Source organism: Astyanax mexicanus, chromosome 3 (assembly GCF_023375975.1).
Source record: "Astyanax mexicanus isolate ESR-SI-001 chromosome 3, AstMex3_surface, whole genome shotgun sequence".
Taxonomy (NCBI): Eukaryota; Metazoa; Chordata; class Actinopteri; order Characiformes; family Acestrorhamphidae; genus Astyanax; species Astyanax mexicanus.
This window is the reverse complement of record NC_064410.1, coordinates 52,292,662-52,311,558: the sequence shown is the minus strand read 5'-3', so window position 1 is coordinate 52,311,558 and position 18,897 is coordinate 52,292,662. Positions and strand designations below refer to the sequence as shown.

Genomic DNA, 18,897 nt, shown 5'->3' with positions numbered 1-18,897 from the left:
ATATATAATATACACATCACTACATTATCCTGGATGCTAATGCTGCCTTTAACTCCACCTCAGAAGATCCCCCTTAACCAGAAACAAATTTTTTCCATGGAAATTTTGTAGTCTTTTTCTGCCTTTTTATAATTAGTTAGTTTAGATTTATTTTGTGACAAAGTGAGGAGCAGGGTATGCGCATCTAGTTTTTCGATATTACCTAAAAAGTCTAAATCCCACATCTATACCAAGGTAAACTATCACTTTGAAAGGCAGCCAGTGAAGTAATATCCAATCACAGCTCAGGGGGCGGGGTTTGGCAGAATATGGGTGTGAAAAAAAACCCTCTATATTGTTATGTTGCTTTGGCAGCCAGTTGACATGTGTCAAACAGTAAACTTCCTCATATATATATATATATATATATATATATATATATATATATATATATATATATATATATATATATATATATATGATAGATAGATAGATAGATAGATAGATAGATATTTCTCTTATATTACTGTCTATCATGTGTAATATATCTTATACATAAAAAAAAACATTATGCATTATTATCCTTTAATTGTAAAGACTATTTAACTTGTAACTAGTTAACCATTTTCTCCAAACTATTCTCCAGTTTATACAGGTCCCTGTGGAATTCGTCATGATTCTACAGGACATAAAGGTGCCGAAATCTCTATTCATTACTACAGCAGACCTAGCATCTGCAGAAATAAGCAGTATGGTTATCATTAGGGATGTAGGAACACATTGATATATATCAAAGTACTTCATATATAAATTCTGAAAAACACAGCACTGAATTTATTTAGTGTTTTTATGCAAGAAATTGTGTTTTTGGGGAAACTGGGCCATGTTCTCTGGATGCAATATAATCCTCACAGCAAAAGTTTTCAATAAAATCACAGAAGGCAGTTACTCCTACAATAAAAGCATGATAAAAAAGTTCTAATACCCTCAATTTGGAATATATTATGACTACTGACAGGTGTCCCAATACTCACACAATCCATATCTTCTCATATACTAATCAAATCAGACCACAATGTGGTGCTATTGAGTCAGTGTTTACCTGCATCATGAAACCACAGAAAACAAACTCACAGAAACACTACGGAAATTTAACTCCGCCCCCTTTGCTTTTTCCTTTCCGATCATCCAATGGGAGAAGGCGTTGTAACCGCTCGAGCTCCTTCAGCCAATAGAGCTCCGTGAGGTAGAGCAGCCCGCGTGAAGGTCCGCCCCTCGGCTCCATCAGCTGCTCGAGGAGGGGAAGCTGGATGTGGCGCTGGAGTTCAGTCTGCGGCCAGCAGCACCAGCTCACCAGCTCACCTGTCCACCAGCTTACCTGTCCACCAGCTTACCTGTCCACCATGGCGTCCACACAGGGCTCGCGGACGCTCAGCAAGGATGACGTCAACTACAGGTTACACTTTCGGATGATCAATGAGCAGCAGGTGGAGGACATCACACTGAACTTCTTCTATAAACCGCACACTATCACCCTGCTCACCTTCACCGTCATCAGTATAATGTACTTCGCCTTCACCAGGTAGGCTGTGTCGTCCTGATTTGTGTGTGTGTGTGTGTGTGTGTGTGTGTGTGTGTGTGTGTGTGTGTGTGTGTGTGTGTGTGTGTGTGTGTGTGTGTGTGTGTGAGTGAGTATATATATAGACGAATTGGGAGTAAAGTCTTCATTGAGGACAGTTGGGATAGCGCATGAGGAAAGAGCTCCACACTTGTTGAGACAGTAAATCATAGTCATTAAAGTCATCAGGTGTCATCCTCTCCTACGTCATTTAGCTACAGTTCCAGAGGCAGTAGTTATCTACCAGCAGTGCTGTGAGGTTGTAGAGTGTAGATCTGTGCCAGGTTTTGTTTGTGTGTGTGTGTGTGTGTTTGTGTGTGTGTGTGTGAGCTGGAACATTTATGAGGATGTTGTAACATCCTGTATGTGTCATCCCTGTGAGCACACGAGGGCTGAGGGCATGATACTCATCAGAGGACTGTGATTCTGTGTTCTACACGCCCCCTCTTATTGAAAGTATTTATTTTTTTATTTAATGTATTTTCTACATTGATGATTAATATTAAAGACATGAAAACCTATGGAATTACGTAGTAAACAATAAAAGGGTTTGTCCTTGACAATCCCCTGATTTAAATCTGATCAACTGAGATAGTGATTTGGGATGAGCTGGAGCAGCAACTTCCAGCTCTTCCAGGAACTCCTTCAAGACTCTGAGAAACTATTCCAGGTGACTCTGCCTGGAATGTGTGGCGTGTGTGGTATACAAAGCAGTGGTGAATGAAGTATACGTGTATACTGTACATGTAGCTACTTGGTGAAATAGAGAGATCACAAATTCACAAATTTACTGCATCTATATTCCATATATAGAAAACACTTCATCAACACGACTCTAAAATGTATGGTGATTTGAAAAAAGCCTAACTAATTGGTAAAAAGTTAAAGTATTGGTTAAAGCTCCCATCTAATGGTTTCTAAGCCTTTATGTGGTACCTCTTTCCTTGTTTTCCTTATATTTCCTTTGTAATATAAATTCAGATAAAAGATTAGTAATACACTAATGTTGATTAAAATATTGGAAAAAATATTTTGATTTATAGATTTATAGATCAGTTCATTTTCTACCCACTAAAAACAGGCATTTATACTAGGGGCACCGAATATTTTGCCAATGTTCATAGACTATAGTAATTGTGTTGCTGTTAATCTTACTTTTTCCCCTTTCTTTCTGTCTTTCTGTCTTTCTTTTCTGACAGAAACGATTCAGATCCTGACAATAATCTGCGTGTGGGCATCGCTCTGGTCGTCTCCTTCTTCCTCATCATTAGTGTTCTGGCTTTCCCTAATGGTACACACTTCTGTCGCTTGCATTTGCATTCAGCACTGTTTAAACAGATCTGTGTAGCCACAGTAATTTATTTATTTAATTCATTCACTCTCATTTACTGTCATTATAAAGGCTAATGAAGGTTACATGTAAACTGTAGTCACTGTAATCAAGTATATTTGCTGTTAAACACAATTACTAACTACTGTGGTTTGAATTATGGTCTATTGTATTGTGTTTCAAACCATTTGCACAGTCCTTGGGCTAATGAATACCTGGATTATAAGGCTTGTGTCAGTATTAAAGTCTTAGTGGCGTCTAAATGGCTGCAGTCTTTTTTCAGGTCCATTTACCAGGCCGCACCCAGCTATATGGCGCATGGTTTTCGGTGAGTAGGTCTGCTGGAAGCGGCTCTGTTTGTCCTTCTTGACAGCAGCTTTGTTGACTGAGACCACTGAGCCATGCTTTGCTGGTTGAATGTTTTGCAGGTCTCAGTGTCCTCTACTTCCTTTTTTTGGTGTTCCTCATCTTCCTGAACTGGGACCAGGTGAAGATCATCATGTACTGGCTGGATCCTGATCTGAGATATGCAACCCGTGAGGCTGATGTTATGGTGAGTGAGTGGCCACTACTGTCATACAATACACAATATACTGGTGAACAAAACACATCATTAAAAGTAGTGTAATCAGCTTTGCTTAGTTTTTATTGTCACTTCACAGTGTACAGTAAAATAGAGTAGAGTGAAAAACTTGGGTGCAGGTTCCCACAATTGTGCAGAGAACAGTATTTCCAACACGTAGAATAGCAAAATAAAATAGAATATACAGATAACTTTACAATATACTTAATACTCACAAAAACAATACACACAATAACTTACACTATAGACCAACTGGTAGGTATTGCATGGAAATATGTTAAGTAAGACTGAATATATAATATACAATGCTATATAGATGTGCAGTTATTTAGAGTGTGTTGAAGTGAGGGAAAAAGTCCAATAGGTGACAGAATAATTACGAGTAAAGTGCGGGTACAGAAAAAGATGTGTGGGAAGAACAGGGGGCAGAATGCTGTATGTGGGATAACATGGGAAAGTCTGATAGGTCCAGTATTTACTAAAGTGCAGGGTGCAGAGTTTGTATAGATGGCAGTGGATTGGGTTGGACAGAACACTGTTCTACTGGCTGTTCCACAGCCTGGTCGCCTGGGGGAAGAAGCTATCTCGGAACCAGCTGGTTCTGGTCTTCAAGTTCTGGTTTTGGATGAAGTGCAGCTTATTTTTTAATACAAATCAATGCAAAGAAATAAGCTGCTACTGGTGGATTATTTATTATATATTGTTATTATAATATTTTTATACCACTACTATAAAAATGCAATGGCATTCTTTTAATTATAAATATTTATACATTTATGCATGGCATGTGAAATGTTTAAATAACCCAAATGAACAAAACATAAATAAAATAAAACCACTGTTTCTAAAGTTGACAAACTAGCTTGTTCATGTTAATAGGCTTTTCTTGCTAAGTAAACATAATGGGCAATATTGAAGTCAGAATTGTAAGATATATTGTAAGATAACCTGATAATGCACTTATTGTGACACGACTACGCCCAGTTCTAGTAGTAGTAGAAGTAGTTGTAGTGGGAGTAATTCAGCATGTAAATACTTACACTCGGAGCAAGGACAAAACGTCAAAAGGTCATAGACAGGGAACGGTGCTGTCATCACCCTACCATGCTCTTTGTTAAAATCTGAGATGATCTGGGACGGAGATCTTTAACAGGCATGACGTAAACCTGTTTTAGGTTGTGATCCTGAGATTCAGTGTGTGTACACACTAGATAACGCAAAGACAGCATGGCAGACACATATTCATGCAGACCATGTCTGTCTGGAATACATGTATACATGTCTGGGGCACAGTTTGTACAGTTTAAAATATCTCAGGAAACAAGGTGTTTAGACCAATTTAAATAAATGAGCTACTGCAGAGCTACTGCATAATGAAGTGATTCGTCATCAATACGAATTGAATATTGAGTTATCTATATTTTTATAGATATCATAACTAATTACTGTTTTGAGATCTAACAGTTTTAATGTTACTGTATGTTCAAGCAACGTGGCTCCTGCATGAGAGCAGTAGGGCAGTTCTTTTGAAACTGTGTAGTAAGCCATACAATGTTTTAATTGAAATGAAATTTTTAAATATTTTGTAGACATTAATTTTTTTATCCTTTTAAATGTGATATATTTTAGCTTTTCTTCAATTTTCTTTGAATTATGGTTTAATGTTTGCAATAATGTTAGTATCCTAGCTATATTTGTGATATACTGGAGCTTTTTATGCCCCAGTATTTGCCTGGCAGAGACAGGAAATATTTTTTGTATTCTAACTGTTTTACATTTAAAGTTTCACACAGATTTTTGTCATATGAGATGTACCCAGATTGAAAACTGTGCTAAAAATAAGAATTTATGAATTACTTTAACAGGGCTGTATGAATGTCCTGCAAGTCTGGCTGTGTTCCATCAGCTGAGTCTTATCAATTTAGTTAATTTGTTGCTTGAGGAACTAAGCGGTACTTTGTCACGCATGCCAAAGCATTTTGTTCTATAAACAAATTAAATTAAATGATAATTAGACCCTGCATGTGAGTCTCATCCCTGGCATCAGTTTTGTAAGTCTTGAAAGTCTCTCCTAGATGTGCTAAAAAAAATTCAAGTAATTAGCAACAATTTCTTGTTGTTTTCAGTATTCTATTATCACCATGATTCAGAAGCCTGATTTAATCAAAATAAAGACATTGTTCTGTGACTGTGATTTTTGTAGCATAACTGAAAATACCTGTAAAAAAGTGAGGGGCATTTACATTTAAACACTGTACATAGATCAGATCAACAGTCATGTCCCTGTTGCACTGTTGTCACCTCTGTCAGAATCTGATACAGGCCTGTAAGAAAAGCTGATCAGTTTAATGCAGGTTTAATACCACCGCCAGACCTATGGTACAATACAGGGATTAGAGGGTGGCCAGTCAGATCCACACTGTGCAGCTCTAATCCAATGAAATGTGATTAATGTGCGGCTGAGACAATAGCCTGCCGGCGAGGACAGTCAGGCTGCACAGCTACTGGATTACTGACTGTTTGGCCCTCAGCCTCAGGCTGTAGCTCTTACTCTCAATACTGTTCTGTTGCTGAGAGTGCTGCTGTGGACACTGTGGCTGTTGTCTCCCAAAACCCAACTAGACATTCCTTGGTATTTGAGTCAGCTATGAAATAAGTTTTTAGAAAGTGAGTTTAAAAATCCATCTCTGTGGATGGTTACAAATAGAACAATAAGCCGTTGTGTGCCTTAAAGTGTATAGGTTTCCCTTGTACCACCAAAACAACTCTTACTCACTGAGATATAAACTCTACAAGTCCTCTAAAGGCAATGAGACTTGAGAACCTTAAGCCCTTATCTACAGTTCAGTGGTCGTCCTTCTTTGGACAAGCAAGACCTGCCTGAGGCTCTGGAGTTGCTCTGACCCAGTCATCTAGAACATCAGAGTGACTTATCCCACCTCTTGAGAATACCTATTGTACTTGGATAAGCACTGTTATTCACATCACCTGTCAGTGGCTTTAATGTTTTGGCCGATTGTCATATAATTCATACTGCTTTTTTTGTTTAGATTTTAGAGCTGCGCAATATATAATTTCAGCATCATTATCGCAATGTGGATATATGCAATAGTCATATCGCAGGACATGCAATATCATATAATGCAAATTTAACACAGTTTGGAACAAAAAGAAAATTCTCACTGTTCTCCTTTTGCAGTAAGCATTTTGTAGGAATGCATGTGGTAATTGTGAAACAATGCTGATATCCCATATTAGGCGTGTATTTATCTGCTGATCCCATAACTGATATACACATTTATAATTTGCATAGCTTTAAAACTAATAAAAAGCAATAAAAATGAGCTTAAGAGTTTTTTAAAGAAGAATTTTCCAGTTTGAAATATTGTACATATTGGCCAATGCCGATTATTCTTAAAAAAAAAAAAATATTGGCTGATATGATTTAATTCCGGTATCGTCGCGCATCCCTAATATTTTTCAGAGACAGATTTACTTCAGTCTTTGATATGCAATTAGGTGAATAATTCTGTACCTTTTAATATATATATGCATTGCGCAAACAAAAAACTATTGCAGTGCCTCTTGCTGATAAATACCATGTGACTCCTTTTACAGCAGATATTGTATTGTATTGTAATTCTCTCTCATATAGATATTTCCAATGCTCATACACTTCCTAGGTTGTCCCTTTCACACAGAGCTCTTAGTGCTAAGAGGGTGAAGGCCAGTATGTGCCTCCTTTGAGTCACATGATTGGCTGGTCACTGGGCAGCTGCCCAAATTGGAGGAAAACCCTGTTATGTCAACTTCAACTATTCATCCAACAACTGAAAATCGCTGGGATTCCCAGCTGTAATGATATAAGGACTTATTGACTGGGAATCCTCTCTCTCTCTCTCTCTCTCTCTCTCTCTCTTTTCCTTTTTTTGTGTTAACTGCTTTTCTTCTCTTTTCCTCCCTGTATTTTATACAGGAGTATGCAGTAAACTGTCATGTGATCACATGGGAGCGCATCCTCAGTCACTTTGACATTTTTGCGTTTGGACACTTCTGGGGCTGGGGCATGAAGGCCCTGCTCATCCGCAGCTATGGACTCTGCTGGACCATCAGCATTACTTGGGAGCTAACAGAGGTATGACCCAAATCACATGTGGAATTATTGGCCTTATTCTTTGGGACATAGTTACAGACATCTGCCAGATGGAGCACTTATGTCCATATGTCCCTAAGAAGGCCACATTGCCTTTGGTTTATATAGTTGCTTATGGTCACCTGTATGGGGTGTAAGAAGATATTGATATTGTATTAGAATGCTATATTTTGTTTTGCAATACTGCATTGAGTTTTTTTAAACACATTTTTCACTGTTACCCTAGAAAGCAGTGTTGTACATTGAAGCAGTCGTTAGATCCCTCTATTAAAAAGTGTTTTATTCAGATTTTATTAACTTGATGGTATTTTTTCTAGGTAATACAGTTTTTTTTCTGAAATTTTATTAGATTTTAAATCCCCACATATTCCTTCTTCTCTTCAGTTGTTCTTCATGCACCTACTGCCTAACTTTGCTGAATGCTGGTGGGATCAGGTCATTCTTGACATCCTGCTGTGTAACGGAGGAGGCATCTGGCTTGGCATGACAGTGTGTCGTTTTCTGGAGATGCGCACCTACCACTGGGCCAGTATCAAGTAAGCTTTGCACACTGTAATAATGAATTTCTACAGGTGTCTCTCTACAGAACAGCAATGTGTCACAACATTGTGCATATTGGTTCGAACCCCCTGCTCATGCAGCTTTGCCATGAGCTGCCAGCGCTCCCTCTGGGTGGGTAGATGGTGCTCCCTCCCCACATCACTAAAGGGTGATGTCTGCAGCACAGAGCGTCTGTGAGCTGGTGTATCGGAACCGAGTCGCTACGCTCTCCTCCGAGTGCGCTGTTATGCTACTCGGCAATGCTGCATCAGCAGCAGCTCGAAAAGAAGCCATGGCTGGCTTTACAAGTATGTGTTAGTCTTCTCCCCCCTGGTGTGTTGGAGCATTACTAGTGACAGGGGAAGTCCTAATGAGTGGGTTGGGTAATTGGCTGTGCAAAATTGGGGAGAAAATGGAGAAGAAAAAAAAGAAAACATTGTGCATATTGAGTTATTGCTACAATACATAAGTTTATTTAGAATTATTTAATTGTTTAGAAATTATGTTGTTTTTTCAACCCTAATTCGGGAGGACCCCTTCCCTTGCACATTTTAGTTTAGGTAATCATTTACTAAATTAATTGAAAATTACGTTGTTAGTAACCTTTTCAGCCCTATACCACTGGTGTTCCTATTGCTGATTCTTGATAATGGAGTTCCTAAATTCCAGGCAGAATACAAAGAGATGATGACGTATGCATTGCCGTGACCTTTGACACACAAAACATCCACAGTGTCAAAAACTTTTACCTGAGAATAAAGAGATCTAGAGGTTGAGATGGAGAAGAATCAGATTAGTTTTATCATGCAGTCTGATGCCTGTAGTGATACATCTGAAAACCTGTTTCACTAGTTTAGTCCCAGTTGCGTCATTCTCGCAAGATCAGCAGAGTCTAATCACACAGCCTGGAGAGACAGGAGTCTTCAGATGTGCTGCATTAGTAAAGCAGGCCTGTAGCCAGCCTGCAGAGAATCAAACAGTTCTAAATATTTAAAGAGGGAGACTGTAGTGTTAGTGATGACTTGTTGGCAGTTTCTGCTGAATCCTGCTAGTAAAGTGATCTTTAACACGGGACCTTGAATCCAGTTTCTGTTCTGGACTAGATGAGTGTTTAAAAAAATTAAGTGACCAATTAGTTACATCAAGTTGATTAGTTACATTAATTGGATTAATTATAACTGATAAAAAGCGGATTTTAGTTTGAATAGATCTGATTTGAAATGTTTGAAAATGTGTTTTTTATGGGTTCTTTTAAGATGAGACCCGAGCAGTGTAGCTTTTGTACTAGGCAAAATGAGGTCTTATGAAAATTCAGACTAAACATGCTGTATACGTAATAAATTATCATTATATATACATACTTTTTTTCTTTTGTAATTCTTATTTTCAATGCAGTCTGGAATATTCCATGTTGGTTGTTATTAAGTGATTCAATTCTGTGTAAAAAGACAACAGTACAATCAAGGTGATTATGCAGAGTGAAATTGATTTTGTGCAGTTTTGTGCCTTTTCTTTATAAAAACTATAAACCCATAATTAAACAATTTGCCAGACTTTGTCGGTGAAAATAATGGTTGTGAAGGACATGAAAAAATGCAATACAACTTACTAAACAAGTTAAATTATGTAACAATGATATAACAAGATATATTGTCATTATATTTATACACTTGTACAGTACAATAAAATTCTTGCTTATTGCATATTATCAGTGTCAGACAAAAACCTTACATCTCCAAAAATGGCAGCTTTACAGAAGAAGACAATGCCTGCTTACTCTTCAGTGGTAATTGATGTAAAAATATTTCATTCCAAGTGATGTTAGAACATTTTATGGTGGTCTGTTTATTATGTTATTTTGTCACCGTGTAAAGATCAAGTGCCACATTTACATAATGTAAAAAGGAATGAAGATATACAAAGGAGAACTCCGATGTAAAATGGACTTTTGATGTAGTACAACATGATGTAAGTAAAAAGTACTTACCTTTGATGAATAGTGCACCTCCTTTCTCCTACAGCTCCGTTCTCCCACAGCGTTCCGAGATCCAGACATTTTAACAGTTTGTCCAAACACCCTTCAGACTGGGTGACACGGGGCATAATTTGCCCCAAAAAATTGCTTTTTCCACCATTACCCAGGCTCAAAGTAGCTCCACAATTTTTGCTAGAATTCGGAGTGCCCTGACATTTAAAACAAGGCATTAGTAACTTAAAAAGTTCACAAAAAAGCTTATTAAAAACCACTGTTTAGATTCTATGTAAACCCCTGTTTATAGCTATACTTGTATTGATAATGTCATAGACTTATATATACATAGCTCCTGGTGCCGGCTGCTATGCTATGCAGAATCTATGTATATACAGCATATGTCTATGACATTATCAATACAAATATGGCGGCGCATGTTTTACTACACCAAAAGTCCATTTTACACCGGAGTTATCCTTAAGTGGTCCAACTGTGTAGTGAAACTGGGTGTCAAACCCACAACCCTACAACAAATAACTCTCCTCTGAACTCTGATTTATGTGCCTGTTTGTCTGTTCAGGGACATCCACAGCACTACAGGCAAGCTAAAGCGAGCTGTGCTTCAGTTCACCCCTGCCAGCTGGACCTATGTGCGCTGGTTTGACCCCAAATCATCCTTCCAGAGGGTGGCAGGAATCTACCTCTTCATGATCGTCTGGCAGGTGTGTGATTATTATTAATGATATACATAATGTATGTTAATTTGTCTGTGCTGACATGCTTTCAGTTTCATGTGCAAATATTTGTGGACACCCCTTCTAAAGAATGCATTCAGCTAGCGTTAGTTTTAAGTTGCACCCAACTTGTCTAGTCCCTGTAACTTGTCTAGTCACTGTACTGCCAATTAAATGTGACTCTGTGGAGCCGAAAAAATGAAAGCACCATTCCTTTAATTATGTGTGGGCTTGAAACATTAGTAATAAGTAATAAGCATTGAGCTGTACAGCACTGGAACTGTGTTCTGTGGAATGATGGTGCATCCAGTACCAATACTTGTGGGTAAGTTGATGAGCTTTAGATGAGTGCAACCAAATCCTCACAGCATTGATTCAAAATCTAGCAGAAAGCCTGCATTAGTAGTAGAGCCAGTAAATCCAACAAAAGCAGGATTTTAAGTCTTTTAAAATACCCTTGTTTTTTGGAAAGAGCAATAAATGAGCAGGTGTCCCAATACTTTTGACCATACAGTGTCTATTTCAGGATGCACATGTCTTCTGAGTTCATTTATTAAAGTTTGAATGAAAACATTTGTGTCTTCTCTCCTGGCACCAGCTTACAGAACTGAACACCTTCTTCCTGAAGCACATCTTCGTGTTCCAGGCGTCTCATCCACTCAGCTGGTGTCGAATTCTCTTCATCGGGATCATCACCGCCCCCACAGTGCGGTATAGTCTTTCTGTTGTTTCATACCTGTGAAAACCCTAACTGCTCTCCTGTTCAGCTCTTCTCAAAACAATAGCTTAAGTGTTTATACGGGTATGCAGGAAGCAGACCTGTACTCATTCTAAGAATTTTGGACAGGAGTGATGCTACAGGAGAATAATCTGTTGATGCTGTTCGCTGAGTATTATATTGTCGTGGCATAAGAAAAATGGGTCATGTTCTTGAAACTCGTGTCTCCAAAGCTCATTATACTAAAGACTTTGCTCAGAAGGAGATCTTTTCATAGTGTTGTAAACTAAAACCTGGAATTGTACCAGTGTGAAAACTGTTGCTAATACCTTATTACTGTGTGCATTGCACATTTTTCGTAGCTATACTAAAAAACTAAGGTCTTCTAATGGATCTGTGAATATCAGAGAAAAAACTATTTTTGTTCCATAAAGAACCATGCATGTAATTGATATATATAAGTGCAAAGACACCTTTAAAACAGCATTATACAAAACTGTTTAAAGCAGCATTCTTGCTTCTGGGCTCCCCCCTGCAGTCGTGAAGTGTAATTTGCAGTTTAAAACACCAAACCACTAAAGAACATGCTACTGAGCACTGAGGACAGTTAGGTTACATGATGATATTTTTAGATAAACACTTTCTTTTAAACTACTTTTGAATTGTCAAACATGATAAGGGAACATTATTGCTGCATTTCAATATAACAGGAGGGTTAAGGCTCTAAAAATGCCTTGATGTAAAAGTTTTTTAACAATTTTAAAAGTGTAAGAAATCAAAGGTAGGCTTTAGCAAAGTCTCTGCAAATTCGAGAGGAGCGTCCATTTGGCATTTTGGCATCTTTACTGGCATAACAGACAGTGTGAATTTCTCCGTAACCTGTGTATTTTGGAAACCATGTTAAAACACTTCCTTTAGTGTAGACGTGAAAGGATTATTTTGGTCCAACAATACCTCCTTTGGTGTGTTTGGTAACACAGCTGGTAGGAGTAGAAGGTTTTTGCTGTGAACTGGGGGTTTTAAAGGTTACAGACACTGGGATAATGGCTGTGTGTAATGGTAAAATGGGACAGTTTTAGCTTTATGCCTGCTATTATATTATTGTGATATAGTTTATCTTGTGTTTTGTTGATCTAATACATAAATATCTGTTTTGTTTTAGGCAGTATTATGCATACCTCACAGACACGCAGTGTAAAAGAGTGGGAACACAGTGTTGGGTGTTTGGGTGAGTCTGTCATTGCCTCTATTTTTGTTTTACAGTAGTGTGTGTGTGTGTGTGTGTTTGTGTGTTACCCCATTTATTTCAGAAAACAACAATGAATGTGCAAGCATTCATCCCAATACTTTTGTCCATATAGTGTATGTAGTGGAGACCACAAAAGAACGTCTTTTTTTACATAACATGTAAAATTGATATTTTTACGATGGAAATGTATATAAGATTTACTGTATGTGTACACCAATCAGCCATAACTTTATGACCACCCACCTAATATTGTGTATGCCCCACTCTACAGCCAAACCAGCCCTGACTCAATGATGCATGGACTCTGAGAGACCTCTTAAGGTTTTCTTGGTGCTATTTGGCACCAAGACATTAGCATCAGATCCTTGAGGTTCTGTTAAATGTAAGGAGGGCTTCCATCAATCACATTAATGAGCTTTGTGAATATTCACTTCATCTGCAAATGGTTTTAATGTTGTGACTGATCAGAGTACACAATATTGCCAGACATTTGACGAGAGTGCTTCTTCTAAAACCAAGGGTATTGAAACACCCTGCATTCTCTTACATTACTTTAAGATTACATTACTACATTACTGTAGTTTGTGAAACATTGTTGTGAGAATTTGATTGCTTTTGGCCACAATGTCATTATTAGGGTCAGATGCTGATGTAAGATGAACAGTTTTGGACCACAGACACCACTGAGCATGGTGACATTTGGCTCATACAGCTTCTCCAGAGAATTCCATTCTATTGGTGGTGATTTTTCTATGGACATTAAATACTGTAGGCTATTTCAGCACATTTGAACACATTAATGCAGCAGAATGCACTAAAAATGATTACATTTTACCATCTCAAATCTTAAGAATGGAGTCGTTCTCTTCTGACAATAGCGTACATTCAGTACATTTGAATACTGTAATGCTGTGTAATTAAATTTAATTAAATTTAATTAAATTAAAATTTCTATCTCAAATCTAAGTAAGAAGTCAATTTTATCTGACAATAGTGATTGTGCATTGTACTGAAAAATGCAAAACAGCAGCTCTCAGTACTTCTCTCCAGTCTGTCATTGCTGTTTTGCATTGCTAAATAATCTTTTAAAACTGATCACATTGCTGCATTTGAATTTGTATCTGACTCCATTTTTTTCTCTTGTAAACAGAGCCATTGCTTTCCTGGAAGCCCTGGCCTGTGTTAAGTTTGGACAGGACCTGTTCTCTAAAACGCAGGTGGTGTATGTGATCCTGTGGCTTTTGTGTGTGGTAAGTACTGTGGGATGTTTATGCTTCTTCTGTGTTTTGGTGAAAACATCTTAAAGGGCAATTATCAAATCATGCTTTTTGAGAAAGTATACTATATGAATGTATATGTATATGTTTCTTGGTCCACATTGATGATAAAAAGGCAAGTCAAGTCAATACATTTTTATTTAATCTATTTTCATCCATTCTCATTTTCTCAAGTCCAGCCCTGTTCTGTTATGTGATCCTGCTGCATTGATATTAACTCACCTCTCAATTTCTGTCAGGCCTTTATTACCTCTCTCTGCCTGTATGGGATGGTGTGGTACGAGCAGCTGACTTCACCTGTATTAAAGGAGGCATGTGCTAGTCTTCACCCTCCTGGTGTTGGAACATTACTAGTGATAGTCCTAATGAGTGGGATGGGTAATTGGCCTTGTAAATTGGGGGGGAAATGGGATTTTAGCTAAATAAATACATTTATGTAAAAAAAAAAGAAAATTCAACTGATAAATGTTACACTGACCTAAAACCCTGGTAAATCCTTTCTTTTAGAGCACCTCTGACTGTGACGACGGAAGCTTCATTGATTCATGTGGTTACATTCCGGAAACTATTAAAGGTAAAGATATACTGATTTGAGTTTTCCAAAAAAAAATGTCTTTAGAGATTTGTCTCAAAGTTGTTGTTCACTTTTAAAACCTGGTTTTCTTATAAAGCTGAAAGAAACTCTAGCAACCACTCCCATACGTCCCGGCGGAGGAGAGGAGGAGGAGGCACGAGAAGAGCTAACGGAACCAGCACCAAGCAGTAGCTGTGGCTCAGGGAGAGCATTCTCCCAATACACCCAGACGCTCAAGGTGATAAAACTGTAGAAGAAGGTAAAGAGTTTACAAGGACAGTAATAATAATATTAATAACAGGAAGAGAGAGAGAGGAGTGAGAGCAGCCCTTTAAACAGCAAAAGCTGCCTGCACACAGCACTCCTCAGCACAAGCACTAGGTTTATCATCAGAGCACTAGTGAAGAAACAATGCTGAAAGATAAGCTTTAGGGTTGGAGGCACACTGGGTATGTTCTGAATGGCACTCCCTGTACAGAATATGGGTACAGCTTATCATGCCAGTCGATCTCATTCCCTCACAGGAAACGTGTTTTTGATTATTGGTCATTTTAAGGTTCTGTATGTTTGTAGGCACTTGATTGAGTTTTTTCTGAAATCATAAGTATTAATAAGGGAATGCCTTACACTTTCTCAGATTGCTGTGAGGAAGACTGTAACCATTGATGATTTCTGGTCCTACATCGGATGTTTGCTTTATACTTGTCTCACTCCAAAAAACACAGTTTTACGGTTTTATGTCCCAATATTGGGAGCTTTATTATGTGCCTAATCATTGTTTTGTATTGGTCATGGTGATCATAGACTCATGTAACTGCTCCAGAGCATCCTATTTTTTAAGTTCTGTTCTCTGGAAATTTTACAAGCTGTCCATATAGTTGGGTCCACCTCAGAATTACTTTGTAGGTGTAATTCACTAATTTCTAGGGGTGTCTAGATACTTTTTATGTATACGGTAAATAGAAGTGTGTTTTTTTTTTTTTTTTTGTTGTTGTTTGGCACTGCTTTTTCTTGGACCACTTCTTTTGGCACCTATTCATTTTTGCTTTGTTTCTCTCTAGCACTGTTCCTTATGGGACAGTTCGGTACACTCTTATAAATAAAAATACTACAAAGGGTTCTTGGAGGACTGCCATAAAACAGGGGTTCTAAAACTTGTTGCAATTTGAAGGCCATTTAACATACAGGTTGCAGGTTGCAAACCACTGCCATTTAAGAACCTTGTTTGAATAACCTGTGTGGAGAACCCTTAAATTGCTAACATAAAGTGAAGGTTCTGCAGACCTGTAATAATTGTACTATTTAATAGAGTCAAAACTGGTAATTCTATGGCATCACTCAAAAAACCCTTTGTAGCAGCTCTATATGTAAGAGTATATGTAAATATGTCCATTTTACAACATTTTTGAGTGTATTTAAATATATTTAAAGAAGCTACATTCTTACACAAAGTCTTACCAGAATATTAAGACCACCTCCTTGTTTCTACCCTTATTGTCTTAACAGCATCACTGATCATGTGAGAGCACTCTGATTCAGACTGTAGTCCATCTCTTTCTCTGTGTATTGGAAACAAGGCGTGGTCATAATATTCTGATATGAGTGTTTACACTCTTTTCTTGTTTCTTCTTTCTGCAATAGCAAACCCCCTTATTGCCTGTATACTTCCCTGTGAGACATTTTAATCTGCTTTCTCTTAAAAATATATGGTCTGGATGTAAAATAAGATAAATAGTTGACATCAAAAATCTTGTAAAATTTAAAAAAAGCTATTGTACCAAAGACAACTCTGACCACTCTCCTGTTATGAGGTACAATTTAGACTGATGTACAGTTGTATTAATTCACCAAAGCTGACGTGGCTTCTTGACCTTCTTACTACACCAAGGGCTTTTTTCTGATTATTTGCTGTAATTTCTTGTACACCCTTAAAAATAACGGTGCCTTAAATGGTTCTTTGAGTGATAGGATTGAAGATCTACTTCAGGATAAAAGCTTGTTTATAATAGAGTTATAATGTTGTGTGTGTCTAAGTGTGAAGAACCTTTAAATTGGTCCAGAGTTTCAACATGAGGTGTAGTTTCTTTAGATCTATAGATGTTCTACACACTCACACATACATCTCAACTCATAACATGTTTGTGTGGGATCTGTATGGGTAGATCAACTGGGAATCAGAACGTTTTGTATACTGTTTCCATGTTAAACCACATATGGATGTCAGTGGTGGGACCAGAAGGAATTAAATATCAATCCGATCTGGGTTGTACACTGCTGATGGAGCGATTTGGAACGCCCAACTGGTGTCCAGTAAAAACACATGCTTAAGCCAACCTGGAACACACCTGGTCTTTTCCTGATATTTTCCCTTATGGAGGATGATTTCTTTGTGGCATCCCTAAAGAACCAGATGAAGCACCTTTAGATATATACTAATCGTTCTATTTTCTATTTTCCTATTTTTTTCTTAAATTAACCTAAAGCTTATGCAATAACATAGACCAGAGGTGTCTAAGTTTATCCGCAAAATGCTGCCAAGGTGGCTGGTGTTCATTCCTGCCAACCTGAGCATGTGATCAACTGACTAAACAAATAGAGTAAGGTGTGTGCCAGTTTGTTTGAGCTGAAACCTCAGAGCCAACAGCAAACCAGTCCATTACAGTTATAGTGACATGCCACATGTAATGGGAGAAAAAATACTATAGTGTCCTGGACTTTTGCCATGTCAGTGTTTACCCTTACTTACGATAGCACCTCGCTGCGTATACAGGTGTGGGCATTCCCAAGACATACCATGAGGTAACACTTTATAATCAGTGTACATACTGCTATCCCATAATTTCTGGCATGTCAGTCTAGTACTGGACACTTCTAATGTAGACGCCTGATTTTTTTTGTGTTTATTTGCTGTGGATTGGAGTCACATATGCTCATTTTCTGTGTTCCAAAGAAAAAAATTGTTGCAAATTGTGAACCATTCCTCCGTATGTTGCTTTGTGTGTTTGGAAAAAACGCTGCAAACTTTGTTGTTTTCTTGCTTTAAGAGGCCTTAAAGAAGTTCACCTGGACTTCTGTCAGTTTTTGACTAATATTTGTATTTATCACAGTTTTGTTTCCACAAGTGTGTTTTGTTTTGAGATTATCGCTTGTTATTTCTAATACTTGATAAATGTTAGTAGATCTATTGCTACCAAATGCTAATTTAAGGTACTGTTTAATAACTCTTTGTGTACATATTTCAAGTCATGACTTGAGGAGTGTTTTCAGGCCGATCATGCCTGCTCTATAAGGACCAAAAATAACAGCAGCACCATTTAAAAGTGTGTTCATTCTGGTGGTCTAATGATTTTGAGAATTATTCTCTTAAATGAGTGACTGCTTACCCCCTCTGGAAACATATTGAATTGATTCTTTTGTATCATTGTATGTATTGTTCTCTGTGAGATTTGACTGAATATCTGTTTGATCTGAAGATGTCACTGCAGTATTTCCAGTCAGGCCATCTCAAATGTTTTATTGTGTGAACGACATTTGATTTATCACAGATTTTATGTACGATGTGGACAAAGGGCACCACCAAGTGGATTTTGACTGAGCTGCAGCTAATAATAATAAAGGTGTTACAAAAAAAAGTTTTCAGCCTGGACTCTTTAATACAAAGTATCACTTTCTTGTCGTGGTTAAATTTGTCTGCATAGATGATTGAAATAGTGATTTACATTTTCTTTATAGGAGAAAAGTGTTATTTATTCGGAAAAAACAGTAATGATTTTAATAAGCCTTGGTTTACTAAAGATTTACTAAGGATGTTGAGGAAAAAAAATGGTTTGTATAGATAATATGTTGTAAATCCTACTCCTTTAACACATAGTACTTATAAAAACTATAGAAACAAGTATACTCATTTTATTAGATATGCGAAAAAGAAATATTTCAGTAAAAAAATTATGATTAATTCACAAGATACTAAAGCAACATGGAAAGTGATAAATCAGATGTTACAAAGGAAGAAAGCTGCTATAGAGGTACCATCAGTTATGTCAGATGGTGAAAATCATTTCAATAATCCATCTGATATTGCTAATCATTTTAACAGTTTAAATATGCAAATATTTAATGCAAATATTGGTTGTGAATTAGTAAATAACATTCCCTATTGTTATGGTAACC

At 37.5% G+C, this 18,897-nt stretch overlaps 1 protein-coding gene across 1 annotated transcript; it reads left to right on the top strand.

The window, feature by feature from the left end:
• Positions 1-1,252: 1,252 nt before the first annotated feature.
• Positions 1,253-18,353, top strand: ptdss1b (phosphatidylserine synthase 1b). Its single transcript, XM_049475472.1, has 13 exons — positions 1,253-1,561; positions 2,797-2,888; positions 3,211-3,255; positions 3,356-3,480; positions 7,487-7,645; positions 8,048-8,199; positions 10,756-10,897; positions 11,508-11,620; positions 12,790-12,855; positions 14,027-14,126; positions 14,393-14,464; positions 14,661-14,727; positions 14,825-18,353. Exons 1-13 carry the CDS (start codon positions 1,290-1,292, stop codon positions 14,917-14,919), a joined length of 1,500 nt encoding a protein of 499 aa, XP_049331429.1. The 5' UTR covers positions 1,253-1,289; the 3' UTR covers positions 14,920-18,353.
• Positions 18,354-18,897: the final 544 nt, after the last annotated feature.

Coding starts and splice junctions, on each gene's coding strand:
- ptdss1b (XM_049475472.1), top strand. CDS start 1,290: ATGTGGCGCTGGAGTTCAGTCTGCGGCCAGCAGCACCAGCTCACCAGC. Junction 1,562..2,796: donor ATGTACTTCGCCTTCACCAG/GTAGGCTGTGTC, acceptor CTTTTCTGACAG/AAACGATTCAGATCCTGACA. Junction 2,889..3,210: donor TGTTCTGGCTTTCCCTAATG/GTACACACTTCT, acceptor GTCTTTTTTCAG/GTCCATTTACCAGGCCGCAC.